This window comes from Triticum aestivum, chromosome 2A, assembly GCF_018294505.1.
Source record: "Triticum aestivum cultivar Chinese Spring chromosome 2A, IWGSC CS RefSeq v2.1, whole genome shotgun sequence".
Taxonomy (NCBI): domain Eukaryota; kingdom Viridiplantae; phylum Streptophyta; class Magnoliopsida; order Poales; family Poaceae; genus Triticum; species Triticum aestivum.
Genome location: NC_057797.1, coordinates 781,919,730 through 781,937,007, shown reverse-complemented (window position 1 = coordinate 781,937,007; position 17,278 = coordinate 781,919,730). Strand labels below are relative to the sequence as shown.

Here is a 17,278-nt window from a genome sequence, read left to right as displayed (position 1 = left end):
ACACACATACCTTTTTAAACGGAAATTAGGAGGGAATAATCCTTTCACATCATTCATCGCAGCCACTTATGGCGCATTGATTGAACCAAGTTGACGCCAATCGGACCCTGCCTAACTATTCACTGTCATCATCCAAGCAATTAACATATGAAAGCAAAGGCACTAATGGCATCTCATTGGTTGAACCATGTTGATGCCAACGGAACCCTGCCTAACTATTCATGGTCATCGTCCAAGCAATTAAGAGATGAAAGCAAGCGTGCACGTACTCACGTACTGTAATTGTTGCGCTACTTTGGCTTGATTTGCTCGGTTCTCGATTCATCCGCCGCTGGCTGGTGTGTTGGTTCGCCGAAGCTAGCTCATGGACAGCCGAAGGATTCTGCTCCTTCCATACACAATCGACGGATCGACCTGTTCTGAAAATGATTAGCTGATATCAAATAGCAGGCTATGGAAAATAGCGGCGAACCTGCAAATCAGCTATAGCGGACTAAAGCGGACTATTTATAAAGACGACCATTTAGCGACATCCTGCTGAAAAGGCTATAGCGGGCTATAGTTATAGCCAACTATTTAAAACTATGTCTGATATACAGGGTATAGATTACTAAACAGGTACTCCATTCATAAAGAAATATAAGAGCGTTTAGATCACTATGCTCTCAGCGAGTGGTGGAAGACAGCTTCCGTTGCTGCAAAGCGCTAAAAGTCATATGTGGATGAGAGGAAGCACTTGAATAGAACCCGCCAGTACTGATTGACCATGGTTTACATACAAACACCTGTCTCCAAACCGTCATCTGTCAAGGTGGAACTTTGATGCACACAAAGTTGATGAGCCACCATTTGCACCCATCTATGGAGATCTCCAGTCAGCGGCGTGTGTTCGAGATCTGGTCGGGTCCGCACATAGCCAATGGTTTTAGTGGTGACTTCATAGGACTACCATCCGCCCGCCCGTGCTGAGCCCACAATTGACGCGCCATTGTCTTATAGTCTATGAGACTCAATCTACCTTTCATAGAACAATCCATGAAGATTGATCAGCTATGCCACCAAGAATCATAATAGTTGTTTTCCTCCAAGCTAGTACTACATCCGTTCCAAAATAATTAAAGTATTCTAGAATTATCGTTAGTCAAACACTTTTAAGTTTGATCAAGTATGTGGAAAAATATACAAAGATCTACAATATCAAATAATATAGAATATGAAATATACTTCATAATAACACAAACTAGTTCAGCAAAAGGCTAAGGCGGTGGAGAAAGACGTACAATCTAGTAGTAGATTCCAAATATTTTTATAAGTAGTGCCTTGGCCAAGGTCGTCAACTCGAGGCCCTCTAACTCTGACACCATATTGAATAGTACGCACAAACTTATAATGAAGCATCAAGGGAATAAAAACACGATAATCATACGTCCAATATCTTAATGACTAGAATGCACACAATGTATACCGAAGCACACAAAAAAGTGTCACGTGGCAAGAGCAAAGTCATACGAGACCAGAGCTATGTCTAGGCGGATGAATAAAAAGAACAAAAAGAAGGCAATGTTGATCCTCACCGAGCAGTGTAGCGCTAACAAAGATGATGTAAGTGCAAGCGGTCCGTACGTGGACCCAGCCACCCGCGGAAAACTGTGCACACACCAGGCAAGGTAACAGTCGCCAAGAGTCGTCTGTGGAATTCGTCTTCACATGTGTGATATGGATTGCAGGACGATAGAAGATAATACCACTAAAATCTCAAGGAGCCAGGAAAATAAATCACCAATCGTCGCCATGGTCGCGATCTGCCACCACCAGCTCCGTCGACTGGCCAGCATCAGGAGAATTGCCTTGGCACACCACCTCCACAATGTCGCACGCAACGGACGATCTCCTCTACTCGCTGTGAACACCGGGGAGATAAAGAAGCAGCAGCTGCAACACAAATCTCTCATCAACCAATGCCAACCCCCTCGCCCCACGCACACACATCCAAAACCGTCCTCAAGAAAAATTCCATCATCGTTCGACCCAGTCAGTTTTAGGGTTTCACATGGACCACCCGGGCATTAGGACACCGGTTGTAGCAAGGATACCCTTAACAAGGTCATAATGCAAGCAGGAACCACTGTCTCATCGCTGTGACTGCAACCACGCTGGCTTTCGCTGGCATCCTTAACTCCATAAGCAATGGCCAGCTGGTCCACTGCACCGCACCGTCCCAAATCGGGTTGCCCGAGCACCGCAGCCACATCAGCCACCAGAAACATAGTCGCGCCGTCGCGTTGAACGACACATTCTACACCATGAGCTACGCCGAGAGAGCACCACCCCACAACTAGCATCCTAAGGGTCATCATATTAGGGAATGGAGACATTCTGGCCTCCAACCGCCGCCAGATCAAAGTCGAGTGCAATCGCTCCAAATCAGCTGCGTCGAGCAGCTCCACGGGATCTAGACGACCTGGCGATGCCATGTCAGATAACAAACGGGGATCCTGGGAGCCACCATGCCACGCCGACGTTGTGCAATACATGTTGTCACTGCAACGGTTGTCCCACGCGCGGACTACACCAGCCGCCAGCCATGCCACCGGGAGAAGCCCCGCCGCTAGCGTCTGGCGTGTGGGATCTGGCCGGCGGCGTCCTCCAATGATAGTGATGGGAAGGAAAGCTAGACGTGGAGTCGCCCATGCTGACAGTTTACCGCCCATGCCGCTCGGGAGAGCAACGTGAGGGGTCTTCACCAACCAGCTCACTAAGGTCCTTCTCAGTGCTCGTGGTGTACAGGTGCCAAGGGTGCGACAGAGGCAAAAAAAAAAGGCAAAGCCATAAAAGAGGAGAGAGAGTATTATGATGACCTATGCAAAATGACCTACCATCCAATGCATGAAAGAGCTTAGTTTTTTTCGAAAAAGGGGGCTCCCCGGCCTCTGCATCAGAATGATGCATACGGCCATCTTATTAAACAAATAACAAAATGTGCCAACAAGGTTCCACAGTCTCCAGCTAAAAAGAAAAGATAAATGCAGCTCACACAGAGCGCTGAACGGCTAGATACACAAACTAGCCCGAAAAAGATGTCACAACCGGCTGGCTAACAATAGATAGGGAAACTAATTGCCTATCCTATTACATGACCGCCATCCAAACCGGTTGAAGATATCCCGAGCTAACATCTCCCAACGGATAGATCCAGTAACCAAATGCTCCCTGGCTTCCATCGGAGTAAGTAGCGACCACGAACGGATCAGTGCCGTAGCTCGGAAAATAACCTGCAAAAAATGAATCCGTGATATTCTGTTAAAAACCAAATCATTTCTGCAATTTCAGATAGTCCATAGCAAAGCACAAACTCCAACCCGAATATGTCTTGCTAATTCAGGCTCAACCCCACTAAGCCATGTCCCAAATAAAGCATTGACCGACGTCGGCGGAGTAATATTAAAAGCAATATGGACAGTCCGCCAAAGACCTTTGGCCAACGGGCAATCAAAGAATAAATGCTTAATCATCTCATCCCGATCACAGAAAGTACACCTAGTAGGTCCTGTCCAATTGCGTTTGATCAAGTTGTCCTTTGTTAAAATAACTTGTTTATGGACAAACCACATAAACACTTTAATTTTTAAAGGCACTTTGACAGCCCAAACACACTTGGAAGTTGGAATAGCAGTCGAATTAATAACATCAATATACACTGATTTAACTGTAAATACTCCAGAACTAGTCAACTTCTAGCGCAATATATCGGGTTGGTGTGAAAGTTGAACCTCCATCAGTCTCCTAACTAGATGGAGCCATTCTTCCCAGCGATTGCCCGCTAGCGACCTTCGAAACTGAATATTAAGGGGGATTGATTGGAAAACCATTGCAACAAACACATCACGTCGTTGAGCAATCCGATATAACAACGGATATTGAACGGCTAAAGGTGATTCGCCAAGCCAAGTATCCTCCTAGAAATGTGTACTTGTACAGTTTCCAATAACAAATCTCGTCCTATTGAACATAGATTGCTTGACTTTCATTAGTCCTTTCCAGAAGGGCGAATCAGTCGGCCTGACTGCAACCTGGGACAATGTTTTAATTTGGAGATACTTGTTGCATAGGATCTGCGCCCACATGGCTTCAGTCCCGGAAGACAGCTTCCACAACCACTTACTAAGAAGACATATGTTCTTGACTTCAAGGTTTTCAATGCCAAGACCCCCTTGGTCTTTCGGTCAACAGATGATGTCCCATTTAGCTAGCCGGTATTTTCTTTTAAGCTCATCACCCTGCCAAAAGAAACGCGACCGATAGAAGTCCAGTCGTTTCCTAACACCAACTGGGACCTCAAAGAAAGATAAGAGAAACATAGGCATACTCGTGAGAACCGAATTAATCAAAATCAAACGGCCTCCGTATGACATGAGCTTACCCTTCCAACAGCTCAGTTTTTTCTCAAATCGATCCTCGATGCACTTCCATTCTTTGTTTGTTAGCTTACGATGGTGAATCGGAATGCCAAGGTAAGAGAAGGGTAAGCTCCCCAACTCGCACCCAAACAATTGCCTATAAGACTCCTGGTCGTCTTTGGCTCTACCAAAGCAGAACAATTCGCTCTTATGGAAGTTAATCTTCAACCCGGCCAATTGTTCAAACAGGCATAACACCAGCTTCATATTTCTCGCCTTGGCCAAATCATGCTCCATAAAGATGATTGTATCATCGGCGTACTGAAGGATGGAAACACCTCCTTCCACAAGATGAGGTACTAACCCACCCACTTGACCATTCTCCTTAGCCCGTCTTATCAAAATTGCTAACATATCCACGACAATGTTAAACAGGATAGGGGACATCGGATCTCCTTGTCTTATGCCTTTATGTGTCTGGAAATAATGACCTATGTCGTCATTCACTTTAATTCCCACACTCCCTTTTTGCGTAAATGATTCAACCTGTCGGCGCCAGGCTTCATCAAAACCCTTCATACGCAATGTCTGTTGGAGGAATGGCCACTTAACTTTATCGTACACTTTTTCGAAATCCACCTTAAAAATTACTCCATCTAATTTTTTGGAATGGATTTCATGGAGCGTTTCATGAAGAACCACCACCCCTTCAAGGATGTTCCTGTCCGGCATGAAAGCAGTTTGGGATTGCTGCACCACAGACTGCGCAATCTGTGTGAGCCTATTAGTCCCGACCTTGGTGAAGATTTTGAAACTAACATTGAGGAGGCAGATCGGCCTGAACTGCTCGATCCTCACAACATCCGTTTTCTTCGGGAGCAAAGTGATAGTTCCAAAATTCAAGTGAAATAATTGAAGCTGTCCAGAGAATAAGTCATGAAACATAGGTAGTAAATCTCCCTTAATAATGTGCCAGCACTTTTTATAGAACTCAACCGGGAACCCATCCGGACCGGGAGCCTTATTATTTTTCATTTGTGCAATAGCATCGAACACCTCTTTTTCTGAGAACGGGGCAATCAGGATATCATTATCGGCAGCTGTCAATTGAGGTACATCCTCAACCCTGGACTCGTCAGGATAATCTCAGAACCTATAGGACGAGTAACTGTCTATAGTATTCGGTAATATAGGTTCTGAGATTATCCTGACCTAAAATAGTGCCCTCATCCTGCTCGAGTTGAAAGATCCTTTTCTTTCTGTGCTTACCATTGGCAATGAGGTGAAAAAATTGAGTATTCGCGTCCCCTTGGACTACTTTGCGGACCTTGGCACGCAAAGCCCACTTCAATTCTTCTTCGCGGAGAAGTTCTTTCAGCCTCTTCTCCACCTCATTTTTAACTTGGAGCTCGGCGGGCAGCAACATCGCGGATTCGGCTTTTACGTCCAAGGCCTGTACAAGAGAGAGGAGCCTATCCTTCTCAATCTTATACACCCCACTGAGGTGCTTAGCCCAACCTTGTAAGAAACTTCTCAAATGCCTAATTTTATTCTGCCAGCGCTCGACCGCCGTCCTTCCTCCAACACCCTTGGCCCACTCCCTTGCTATGATGTCTAAGAACCCCTCGCGTTCGAATCAGGCCATCTCAAAAGAGAAGGTGTTTTTGTTTCCCACATGGTTCGGCTCCCCTGAGTCAACGAACAATGGTGTGTGATCGGAGATTCCCCGCGTGAGAGCTTGCACCGTAACAAGAGGGAACTTCTGTTCCCACTCCACGCTGGCGAGAACCCGATCAAGCTTTTCAAATGTCGGGTTCGGCATAGCATTAGCCCAGGTAAACTGTCTACCAGAGAGCTCTATCTCCCGTAGATCTAGGCTTTCGATAATAGTATTGAACATAAACGACCATCTGCCGTCAAAATTATCATTATTTTTCTCCTCTCTCCTTCTAATGATATTAAAATCACCCCTGACCAAAATCGGAAGCTGTTCGGAACCACAAATCCGAACAAGATCCGCCAGAAACTCCGGTTTAAGCTCGGGTTGAGCGGCCCCATAGACTACTACCAAAGCCCAGTTGAACCCATCAACTTTCGACCGCACTCGAATCTTTACCGCGAAGTCACCCATTACTACACTCCGGACTTCAAGGGAATCACATCTCACACCCAGTAAGATACCTCCCGGTCTACCTCGTGGCGGGAGGCAATGCCAATCGAACTCAAGACCACCCACCAGAGAGGAAAGAAACTGTGGCGCAAAATTGTCTCGACCGGTTTCCGATAGAGCAATGAAATCTAACCGATGTTCCAGAGAAGCTTCAGCAAGAAACCTTCTTTTAGCCAAGTCCTTCAGACCTCTGCTATTCCAAAAGATTCCTTTCATAGTTCATCATGGAATTTTTTAGCAGTCCGAATCCTAGCACTCCTACGAACTGCAGAATCAGGATAAATCTTTCGCCTCCACTTACGCTTTGGCTTAGTGGGCTCCGTCACCCGGTCCTCATAACTGGGCTGAACGGAACCGACAGCTACCTCATCTAAGGGCTCATCATCGCCCTCCGACTCCTGATTAGAAGGTGCTAGATCCGCACAAAGGTTATTAAGCACTCTAACCCCTAACGCATCAATTTCATCATCATTCATGGGTTTGACCGCAGCAAGATAGCGAATAGTCTCTAAGGCCCGCTCCGCCTCTAAATCTAACATATCATTCACCGAATTGGAAATTTCATTCTCAGTACTGCCTAGTGAAACTCCTAATTGGTTTGCATTATTAATAATCTCCTCAGGAGCATAATGCAATAAAGAATTAGATATGTTAACGGACATACCAGAAGATATCGCAGCATCGTGAAGCTTGGCCGCCCTCATGGCGCACCGCTGCTGCATATCGTCCACCTCCGGAAGGTCCATAACTCGAGTACTCATTCGTCTCCCCGTCAAGGCAGGGTCTGAGACTCCGCCAAAAGCAATAACCTCCTCTCACGAATGAGGAGGCCGCGGGTTCCCAATGCCCTCGGACAAGTGCCCAGCGGGTAGGACAAGAGACGGGACCACTGGGGCCACCTGCCCACTCCCTCCTCCTGCCTCGCCCAGTTATTAAACAATTACTTAGCTACAAAAGATAAACACCTATACATTGAAGAGATTGATTCCTAAGGTTTTTAACGTGCTTAGCATCCCATCTAAGAGCAAGTATAATAGGATGATGTAAGCTGGCTGTAAGGATTTAAATATTGTATTATTGCTTAGTTGGAAGAGAGAAAAGAGGAAAGAGAAGGGAAGCGGGTTGTAGACTTATAGCCGGCTATAAGTCGAGCTCTAAGAAGCTTTGTGAGAGTGAAAGATAGGTCATATGTTGACAAAGTAGTAATTTTTTATAGCCAACTATTATACGTGTTAGCTGTTACATTGGCTGTAAATGACATGACAACATGTTATAGCCAACAGTTGGCTATATTATTAACCATGCTCTAAGTATCAATGCATTGAAAGAGGCCTATAAAAGGCCTAAATGCAATATATTTCCAACACTACATGTTTTTTTCCTAAAAAAAGAATCGGCCCGGCGCGTCATTAATTAGAGCACGTACAGCATAGCAGTTTAAAACCTCACGCAATTTACAATCAGCCCTTCGTGCAAAGCTTTCGTTTGCTACGAAGCTTAATAATTAGAGGATGCAAATGGAGGTCGTTCACCTCGGCGTAGCTCTCGTCTCCGCCGGCTTATGTATCGTGCTTCTTTCCAGCTGCAGCCGACGGCGCAGAGCGAACGAGCCGCCGGGGCCGTGGCAGCTGCCGGTGATCGGTAGCCTGCACCACCTCGTCGGGCAGCTCCCCCACCGCGCGATGCGTGACCTGGCCCGGCGCCACGGGCCGGTGATGCTCCTCCGGCTCGGCGAGGTGCCCACGCTGGTGGTGTCGTCCCCGGAGGGTGCTCGCGAGGTGATGAAGACCCAGGACTTAGCGTTCGCGACGCGGCCCCTGAGCGCCACCATGCGCGTGCTCACCAACGGCGGCCGGGACATTGTGTACGCTCCGTACGGCGACTACTGGCGACAGCTCAGGAAGATCGCCGTCTCGGAGCTCGTATCGGCGAGCCGCGTGCTGTCCTTCCGCGCCATCCGTGAGGAAGAGGTCGCGGCCATGCTCCACGATGTTGCCGCGGCCGCGGCAGCCGGGCGCCCCGTGGAACTGCACACGCGCCTCTCGGCGCTCGTCACCGACATCAGGGTCCGCGTCGTCATGGGCGACAATCGGTTTAAGGAGGGCGACGCATTCCTCCGCACACTCGACCGCTCATGGAAGATCGCGGCCGGTTTCAACCCGCCGGACCTGTGGCCGTCGTCCCGGCTTGTGAGCTATCTTAGCGGGGCCGTGGGCCGCGCCAAGGAGTGCCACGATACCGGGAACGGCATCGTCGACGCCATCATCCAGGAGAGACTTGAGAGGATGGTGCAAGGTCAGATTCAGAACGAGCACCCTGGCTTACTCGACGTTCTGCTAAGCATGCAGAAGGAGGGAAGGCTCGACATGGACGCCGTTAAATATGTCATCTTCGTAAGAACCCGCGACTACGTACTACTACCATTCATGGAGTACTTACTAATTTCGTTCATTCACCATCCGAAACCCAATAATGATAGACCTACGCAGAATCTACAAATGTTTACTTGACTTTTCAAACTATAATTCTCTTCCCCCGTGTCCCCTGAATTCAACGGGGTGGGCCCTTTATCCCTTCTTACTCCATCCGTTTTTTTTAGTCCACATATAAGGTTTGGTCAAAGTTAAGCTTTATAAAGTTTGACTAACTTTATATTAAAAAATATAAACATTCACAATATGAAATCAATATTATCAGATGTACCATGAAACATATTTTCATACTATATAATTTTAGTGTTACAGATGTTCATATTTTTTTATATAAATTTGATCAAACTTTATGTAGTTTGATTTTGACTAAATTTTATATGCAGAGTAAAAAGAAACGGAGCCATTATTACCAATCATAATCCTTCACATTAATTTTTTTCGGGGAAATCCCTCCACATCTGCTTGTATGTAAAAAAAACTTTTATAGATGTAGCACTACTCTTTGAAACCCATATGTTGTTTTTTGGGAGGAAAAAATACAACAATACTTAGAAAAAGGTTATTAGTAGCTAGTTAGCACAGATCAAAGAACCATTAGTAACATCTTAATTTTTTTATCATCGTAATTAGTCCCTGCTAGATAAATAATATAAAAAAATTGCGTGCATGCATGCAGGACTTATTAACTGTCGGCAGCGAGGCCACGATCCTCGAGTGGGCGATCGCAGAGTTGATCAAGAACCCAGAGGTGATGCAAAAGGCGACCGTCGAGGTCCGACGTGCCTTCGAGGCCTGCGCCACAGTAGCGGAACATGCTCTGGGCGAGCTTTCATACATGCACCTAGTCATTCGGGAGACGCTACGGCTGCACACGCCCACACCGCTGCTCGTCCCAAGGGAGTGCCGAGAGCCATGCCAGGTGCTTGGGTATGATGTGCCACAGGGCACGCAGGTGCTGGTCAATGCCTGGGCGTTGGCCCGTGACAAACAGTATTGGCCTGACGCGCCGGACGAGTTTCGCCCCGAGCGATTTGAGGGTGAGGCGACCGCGGTGGACTTCAGGGGCACCGACTTCTCCTTCGTGCCGTTTGGCGCCGGCCGGAGGATGTGCCCTGGGATAGCGTTTAGCCTCGTCGACATCGAGCTTGCGCTCGCAAGCCTGCTATTCCACTTTGACTGGGAGGGTCCACCTCCCGATGAGCTCGACATGACCGAAGAGTTTGGCATCACGGTGCGCCGGAAGGCGGGCCTCCTGCTGCGCCCTGTCCTCCGAGTGCCCCTTCCTGGAGTGAGCAATGGAGATGCTTAGCACGATCAGGGGTCAACAAGCATGGTGAGAATGCATTGCACCTGCATGAGGTTGAATGAAAGATATCATTAGAAGAAAACTACCCATGCATCATATTAATAAATAAAATTTCCACGCATACATCTCTTGGTGTGTTAGTTTTAATCTTGGTGTTTTTAGATATCGTTTGAAATCTCATTGGCACAAGCCCACGATTTGTGTTGGCCGTGTCAAACTCTGGGTTGTTTGTGAGCCATGTCCACATGCAGTATTTGTGTGTGTATACATGTTATTTCCAGTATTTTGTATTAATTCCGTCCCAAACTGTAAGTCATATTTATATTGCCTTTTGTAAGTCAAACCACAAAGTTTATATAAAGGAAAGCATCACCGTTAACAAAAGAAGTAAATATGTTTTAAGCTGTACCTATTGGTACTGGTTTGTGCAAGTTTTCGGTTTTTGTCTTTTTTTTGTTACCATAGTATGTCGATTGTTGTTTCTCTCTTTTTTTTATCAAAGGAAAAAGTACTCCATGAATTCTATCTACTATATATTAGCTTTTTTGGGTTCCTTTCTCGTAATTTTTTAGAGAATATTACTTTTTTATCATGTTTATATATTGTTACAACCTCATTTGGTCCTGACAGTCTTACTAGGTCGCCTATCGCATCATACACACATTTGTTATGTACATCATGCATGGCAAGAGAAAAACAATGGCCGTTTGATACAAATTCAAAGGCAAGTAAAAACATTAAAAAGTGACCGCAATTTTTTAAGTTTCAAGCAACTAAGATATGTCCATTCTTTTTTTAGAAAAGAGAAAACTTTTTAGAGTAATTAAAGATTTGGATACTCAGATTAGTGTGGTGTGAGCCTTGGAAATATTCAGCCTAAGGATGTCTCTAACTGATCCGCAAAAAAAAGTATCCAAGGATATTTTTTTGCTCTTCTACAAAAGGTTACGTAAAACTGCTTACCCATATTTCATCACATTGATTATATCTATCCTCCAATTGTGCAAATGGACTACAAATAATCTCTACAACTGATCAAATAGAAATTAAAACATTTTCCACCATTCACCGGACATTTGAAGCCATGCACCTATCTACTCCCTCCGTTCCAAAATAGATGACCCAACTTTATATTAAATTTGTACTAAAGTTAGTACAAAGTTGAGTCATCTATTTTGGAACGGGGGGAGTATAAGTTAGATTGCACACGCTGACAGTGATCAGACATGCACGAGCGGCTGCTGCACACCAAGACTTGTCTAACAATTATTTTAAGTTAGAACTTTCATTTATTTTAAGTTAAGTTTTCTGCCAAACCTTGTTTTGCCCTTTTTTGCAGCACAATATGGATAAGGAGTCCCTGACCATTCCTGATCGAGATTAACCTCCAGATGACCCAAAACACCATCTGAGATGAAGGAAGGGTCCATCATGTTGGAAAAACGTAGTATAAAACAAAAAAAAAATCACCCTATGAACACCCAACACTAGTGCAGGCGACTGCTATACAAAGGGTTTTTACCCCCTTTCCGCAACATAGTAATAAACTGTCGCCTTGCATGTGTTTGCGATAGGGGGGAGGGGTCCATTTCACACAAGTCAAACTGTCAACGATAGGTCCTCTGGTCACACACGCGGAGTAAAAAGAGCTCGTATGCGATCGGCCGAGCCATTGCACACAATTATACAGGCTCAAACGTTTCCGTTCGTATATACAACACACATAATTTTCTGCATCACATCGTCTATGATAGTGTTGTCATTGTAGACGATATTTATAATTTTATCGTTTGCGTTATTGAATGCATCACGCACGGTGCCTAGAAGAAATTGTGTGGCATAGATTGTCCATCACACACACTTTTCATGTGGAAAAAGTTTGTGCAAGATGGCCTAACGCAAAGAGTTGTCTAGAGGAAGTCGTCTGTGATTGTTCATTGATCCAACATGTTTACTTTCCAGAAACTGTGTGGGTTGTCTGAGATAATCGACCACGGTGTTGTCTCAGTAAGTATCTGCAATACAAAAACCCAATAAGCAGGCTAATTGGCATGTTATTCTTAATCCATTTACTAATTAAATTCAAATTTCATATTAAACACATAATATATTTCATTTTCATATTATGGCAACCGGAATTTTACAACTGAAATACATCAGAGTACAACATCATATAGCTTCAGCACTCAGTTACACCATGTAGGCATATATCTAGCTACCACGTTACATAACAGCACCAAGTTTCACATGCAACATCTGAAACCTTTCGAAATTAGCATCATAGACGGTGGATAGATAGATGAATCTCATCTAGAAACTGCTGAAGCGAAAGGTGAATATTGGGCCTTCAATGATGTCGAAGGTCCTTGCAACTTTAGGCCAGTTCCTGTGGATGATTGACCGACCATCATTCGTGCTCTTAAGAAAGACTTCAATATTGTACCGTGGGTGTTGTATGAATACCTTCCTCGACTCTTGACCATACATGTGGTTCGAGATGTAATCATCGCTGAACTGGTTTAGAAAGACCTCAAAACAAATATATTAATAAATACCTTCTCTAAATTTTAAAATGACGCAAAGGAATTAAAAAAGGTATAAGAGTTAGTACCATCCTGTAGTTGACTGATGTCTTCTTCATTGTGCAGACAAACAATTTGTTGTTTTTCGTCACTAGTTTCTTTATCCTAACAATCTTTTTGAGTTTGTTGACTTAAGTGATGTTCCTGGACATCTCATTTCTCCATATGCAAGATGGGTCGAACAGTGGGTCAAAACCTCTGATAGCAGGACCTACATGTGCAACACCAAATTGTTAAGAACCTAAATATTAGAATGATTCTTGCAATTGCATAATAATGTGTTATTAGCCAAAGGACCATGCATGTGCAAACCTCGATGGTAAAACCTCAGTGTCTCCTATTGTTTCCTTGCAACATATATAAGGTAGTTATTGACAAGGTTAAGTGAGAGTTGGCATACTATTAGTAAAATATGTTGATGAAATATAAACACATTACAAAGTCAGCAAATTATTCGAGCCACATGGAAAAGTCAGTTATTCAAACCAAGCATACATCAGAACTAGAAAATATAGCAATTGTATATGTTTCTCATGTATTTAGTACAATCAAATTTGATTTATTTCTCACATGCATAAAAATACAAAATTGTACCCACAACAATTGAACATCGCATTGAAGAATTGAACAAAACAGTTAACTGAACATCGCAACAAATGAACCAAACAGTTACATGAGCACAATATTGCACAATAGAACATACTAGAAGATTAGATAGTTAACTAAACCAAACATGCTTAACAACTTGAAAATATAGCAATTGTATATGTTTCTCGTGTATTTAGTACAACAAATTCAATTTATTTCTCACATGCATAACAATAGACAAATTGCACCCACAAGAATTGAACATCACACTATAGAGTTGAACCAAACCATTAACTGAACATAACAACACATTAACTAAACAATTAACTGAGCCCCACATTGCACAATATATATAACATATATACTAGAGTATCAGATTGCATATTAACATTACATAGAAAAATTCACTAGAATTTGTAAAGGAAAGGTAGGAGCAGCATATGCAACAGGTAAACCGAACATGCTTAACCGTTGTAGCTAGCTAGCTGAACATAGGTCCTTATAGTGAGCTAAAAAATAAGGTACTCCTCATCGTTGGAGATATCGATTGCGATTGGCTCCTTAGACTTGGAAGAGGGCGAGGCCTCCACATTGTGGGTGTCTTTCTCATAGTGATGAGTCGTCTGAGCTACTCTGGGGACCAACATGTTGGCTCTGAAGTTGAGTTAAGCACGGGCATGCTGAGAAAACACCTCGTAGTCTTTGCCGAAGCACCGTGATTAATATATGCCATTAGAAGCCCCGTGCTAGAATTTTACAAATTTTGGAGTTGTCTTGCTATTATTGCGGCATTAATTGAGTTTTAGGCAACTAAAAAAGGCAATAAAAATTAGGTCGTGCTAACGAGGTCAGAAATGTTCGAAACTTTGCACGGCGTCTTCGTTGGACACCTTTAGGCTGTGGTAAAAAAATTGAAATTGTTAAGACAAAAACCTGAAGCGCATCATGTAGAAATAGGACACTCTACCACCAAGTGTAAGGGTTTCGAACATGAACCTCACACAAAGTGTTGGGGAACGTAGCAGAATTTCAAAATTTTCTACGCATCACCAAGATCAATCTATCGAGAGACCAACAACGAGGGGAAGGAGAGTGCATCTACATACCCTTGTAGATCGCTAAGTGGAAGCGTTCAAGAGAACGGGGTTGATGGCACTAGTAGAAAAAGGGTCAAACGTGAAGCACATTAGTGCCGGTTTGTATTTGAGCCGGCACTAATGTGTACATTAGTGCCGGTTCGTGGCGGCGATCAATAGTACCGGTTCGTGGCGAACCTTTAGTACCGGTTCATGCCACGAACCGGTACTAAAGAGGTTGTGTCAGCCTGCGGTCAGGCTATGGCCCCACCATCACCATTTAGTGCCGGTTCGTACCACGAACCGGTACTAATGAGGTTATGGCAAGCTGTTTTTAGTCCCACCTCGCCAAGAGAGAGGCAGTATGAGCGGTTTATAAGCCGTGAGTGCACAGACAATGACGAAGAGTTGCAATGCTCACCTACATGTTGATTAGCTTCAAGCCTTGCGGAATAGCATAGATTGCACTGAGCTATGTGCAGTGGCTTAGTGCAATCTACACTATTCCGAATGGCTTGAAGCAAATTAACCAGCATTGCACCTCTTTTTTATTTTTAATAACTTATTTAAACTCCGGACTTCTTTTGTGTTCAGTATGTAGCATTTAAAGCTTGTTATGCCTCAAGGTTGTTGTGGTTTGGAAATTATGGATTTGACAACCATGAATCATAGCTTTTTGTGTAAGTGACTTGGGAAACTCAAGTTTGGCAAACTCTATTGACTAGTAGAAAAACGGTCAAATGTGAAGCACATTATAGTGCCGGTTTGAATTTGAGCCGGCACGAATGTGACCATTAGTGCCGATTCCAACGGCTAGGCGGGCTGCTACCATTAGTACCGGTTCGTTGCCAATCTTTAGCACTGGTTCGTGGCACGAACCGATACTAATGTGCATCCCACCAATCAGGAAGAATCACATGGATTGTGTGTTTCTTTCTAGCTCTTGCGAGTCGTTGGATCAAGGGTGTGTTTCTTCCTAGCTCATGTGAGTCGTTGGATCGAAACTACCACAATCACTTTGTGAGCCAGACGACCCAATCTCTCGCCTTCCCTGCATAAGTCTTTCAGTTCATCGACTACATACATCTACCAGTTCATCGACTGCATACATCTACCAGTTCATCGACTGAATACAAATCATTCGGATTCGCCATCATACGCCCAACCGTGCATTTGATATGCATATATATGCATCACGAGCCACGGTAGGGCTGTATGATGGCGATACCGATTGGTTTGTTCTAGATCCGACATAAAAGGTTTGATATAACTTCTTTTTTGTGACATAAGATCTAACATTGTTGCTTCTAGTAGTTCTCTTGATTCCACTAATGATTCTCTTAGCCAAGTTACACTTGAGCAAGAAAATAGCTTATTGAAGGGAATTATAGAGAAAGGAGTGTACAAAAGCCTTGCCGGGAGTAAGCAATTCGAGGAAATTGTGCGCAAGCAAGGAAGGCACCGGAAGAATCAAGGTGTTGGTTTTGAACGAAAGTTCAATGCTAATGGAGTTGAGTGGGGAGAAGATCAATACCCCAAGACAAAGTTTGTTCCTCAACAAGAGAAGTATCCTACTTCCTTCAAGGGGACACAAGCTCAAGATGATCTTCCACCACAAGACTACAAGCAAAAAGGCAAGGACAAGCTTCAAGAGGAAATTGATGAGGTTATGGCAAGTTGTTTTTAGTCCCACCTCGCCAAGAGAGAGGCAGTATGAGCGGTTTATAAGCCGTGAGTGCACAGACAATGACGAAGAGTTGCAATGCTCATCTACATGTTGATTAGCTTCAAACCTTGCGTAATAGCATAGATTGCACTAAGCTATGTGCAGTGCAATCTACACTATTCCGAATGGCTTGAAGCAAATTAACCAGCATTGCACCTCTGTTACATGGCCACTTCAATGTTTTTTAAACTTATTTGAACTCCGGACTTCTTTTGTGTTCAGTATGCAGCATTTAAAGCGACGTCATCAATTTCCAACATGTTCTGACATCATTTGTTGTTTTTCGGTCATTTACCTAATTGTTTAGAGAGCTAAATGACCGTGAAATTGAAAATCACTACAAAATGAATCCTGAAAATGTTGAAACTTGGCATGGTATCATCGTATCACCCGCATAGCATGCGCGAAAGAGTAGAGAGGGTCACGGCAAAAACTGGACGCACTTCGTGTACAAACTGGACAAACTCTTTCCGAGTATCAGGGTTTCGGACGAGAACTCATCTGTTACATGGCCACTTCAATGTTTTTTAAACTTATTTGAACTCCAGACTTCTTTTGTGTTCAGTATGCAGCATTTAAAGCGACGTCATCAATTTCCAACATGTTCTGGCATCATTTTTTCGGTCATTTACCTAATTGTTTAGAGAGCTAAATGACCGTGAAATTGAAAATCACTACAAAATGAATCCTGAAAATGTTGAAACTTGGCATGGTATCATCGTATCACCCGCATAGCATGCGCGAAAGAGTAGAGAGGGTCACGGCAAATAAATAATGCAGAAAAGAAAAAAACTATATAAAAAACTACTCAAAAATAAATAAAAGAAAATAACTAATGCAGAAAAGAAAAAACTATATAAAAAATTTGTTGGCGCACTGCCCTATGGGTCTACCAGACCTAGGGTGTGCAAATGCAGGCCCAGAAGGGCCAACAGACTCACAGGGCAGCGCGTCCTAATTAATTAGGCCTAGAAGCCTGCTATATAGAGGAGTTCGAAGAG

At 44.0% G+C, this 17,278-nt stretch overlaps 1 protein-coding gene across 1 annotated transcript; it reads left to right on the top strand.

Annotated features, from left to right (window-relative positions):
• Positions 1–8,064: 8,064 nt before the first annotated feature.
• On the top strand, positions 8,065–10,602 carry LOC123186746 (dolabradiene monooxygenase-like). The gene is made up of 2 exons (XM_044598455.1): positions 8,065–8,960; positions 9,676–10,602. Exons 1-2 carry the CDS (start codon positions 8,079–8,081, stop codon positions 10,306–10,308), a joined length of 1,515 nt encoding a protein of 504 aa, XP_044454390.1. The 5' UTR covers positions 8,065–8,078; the 3' UTR covers positions 10,309–10,602.
• Positions 10,603–17,278: the final 6,676 nt, after the last annotated feature.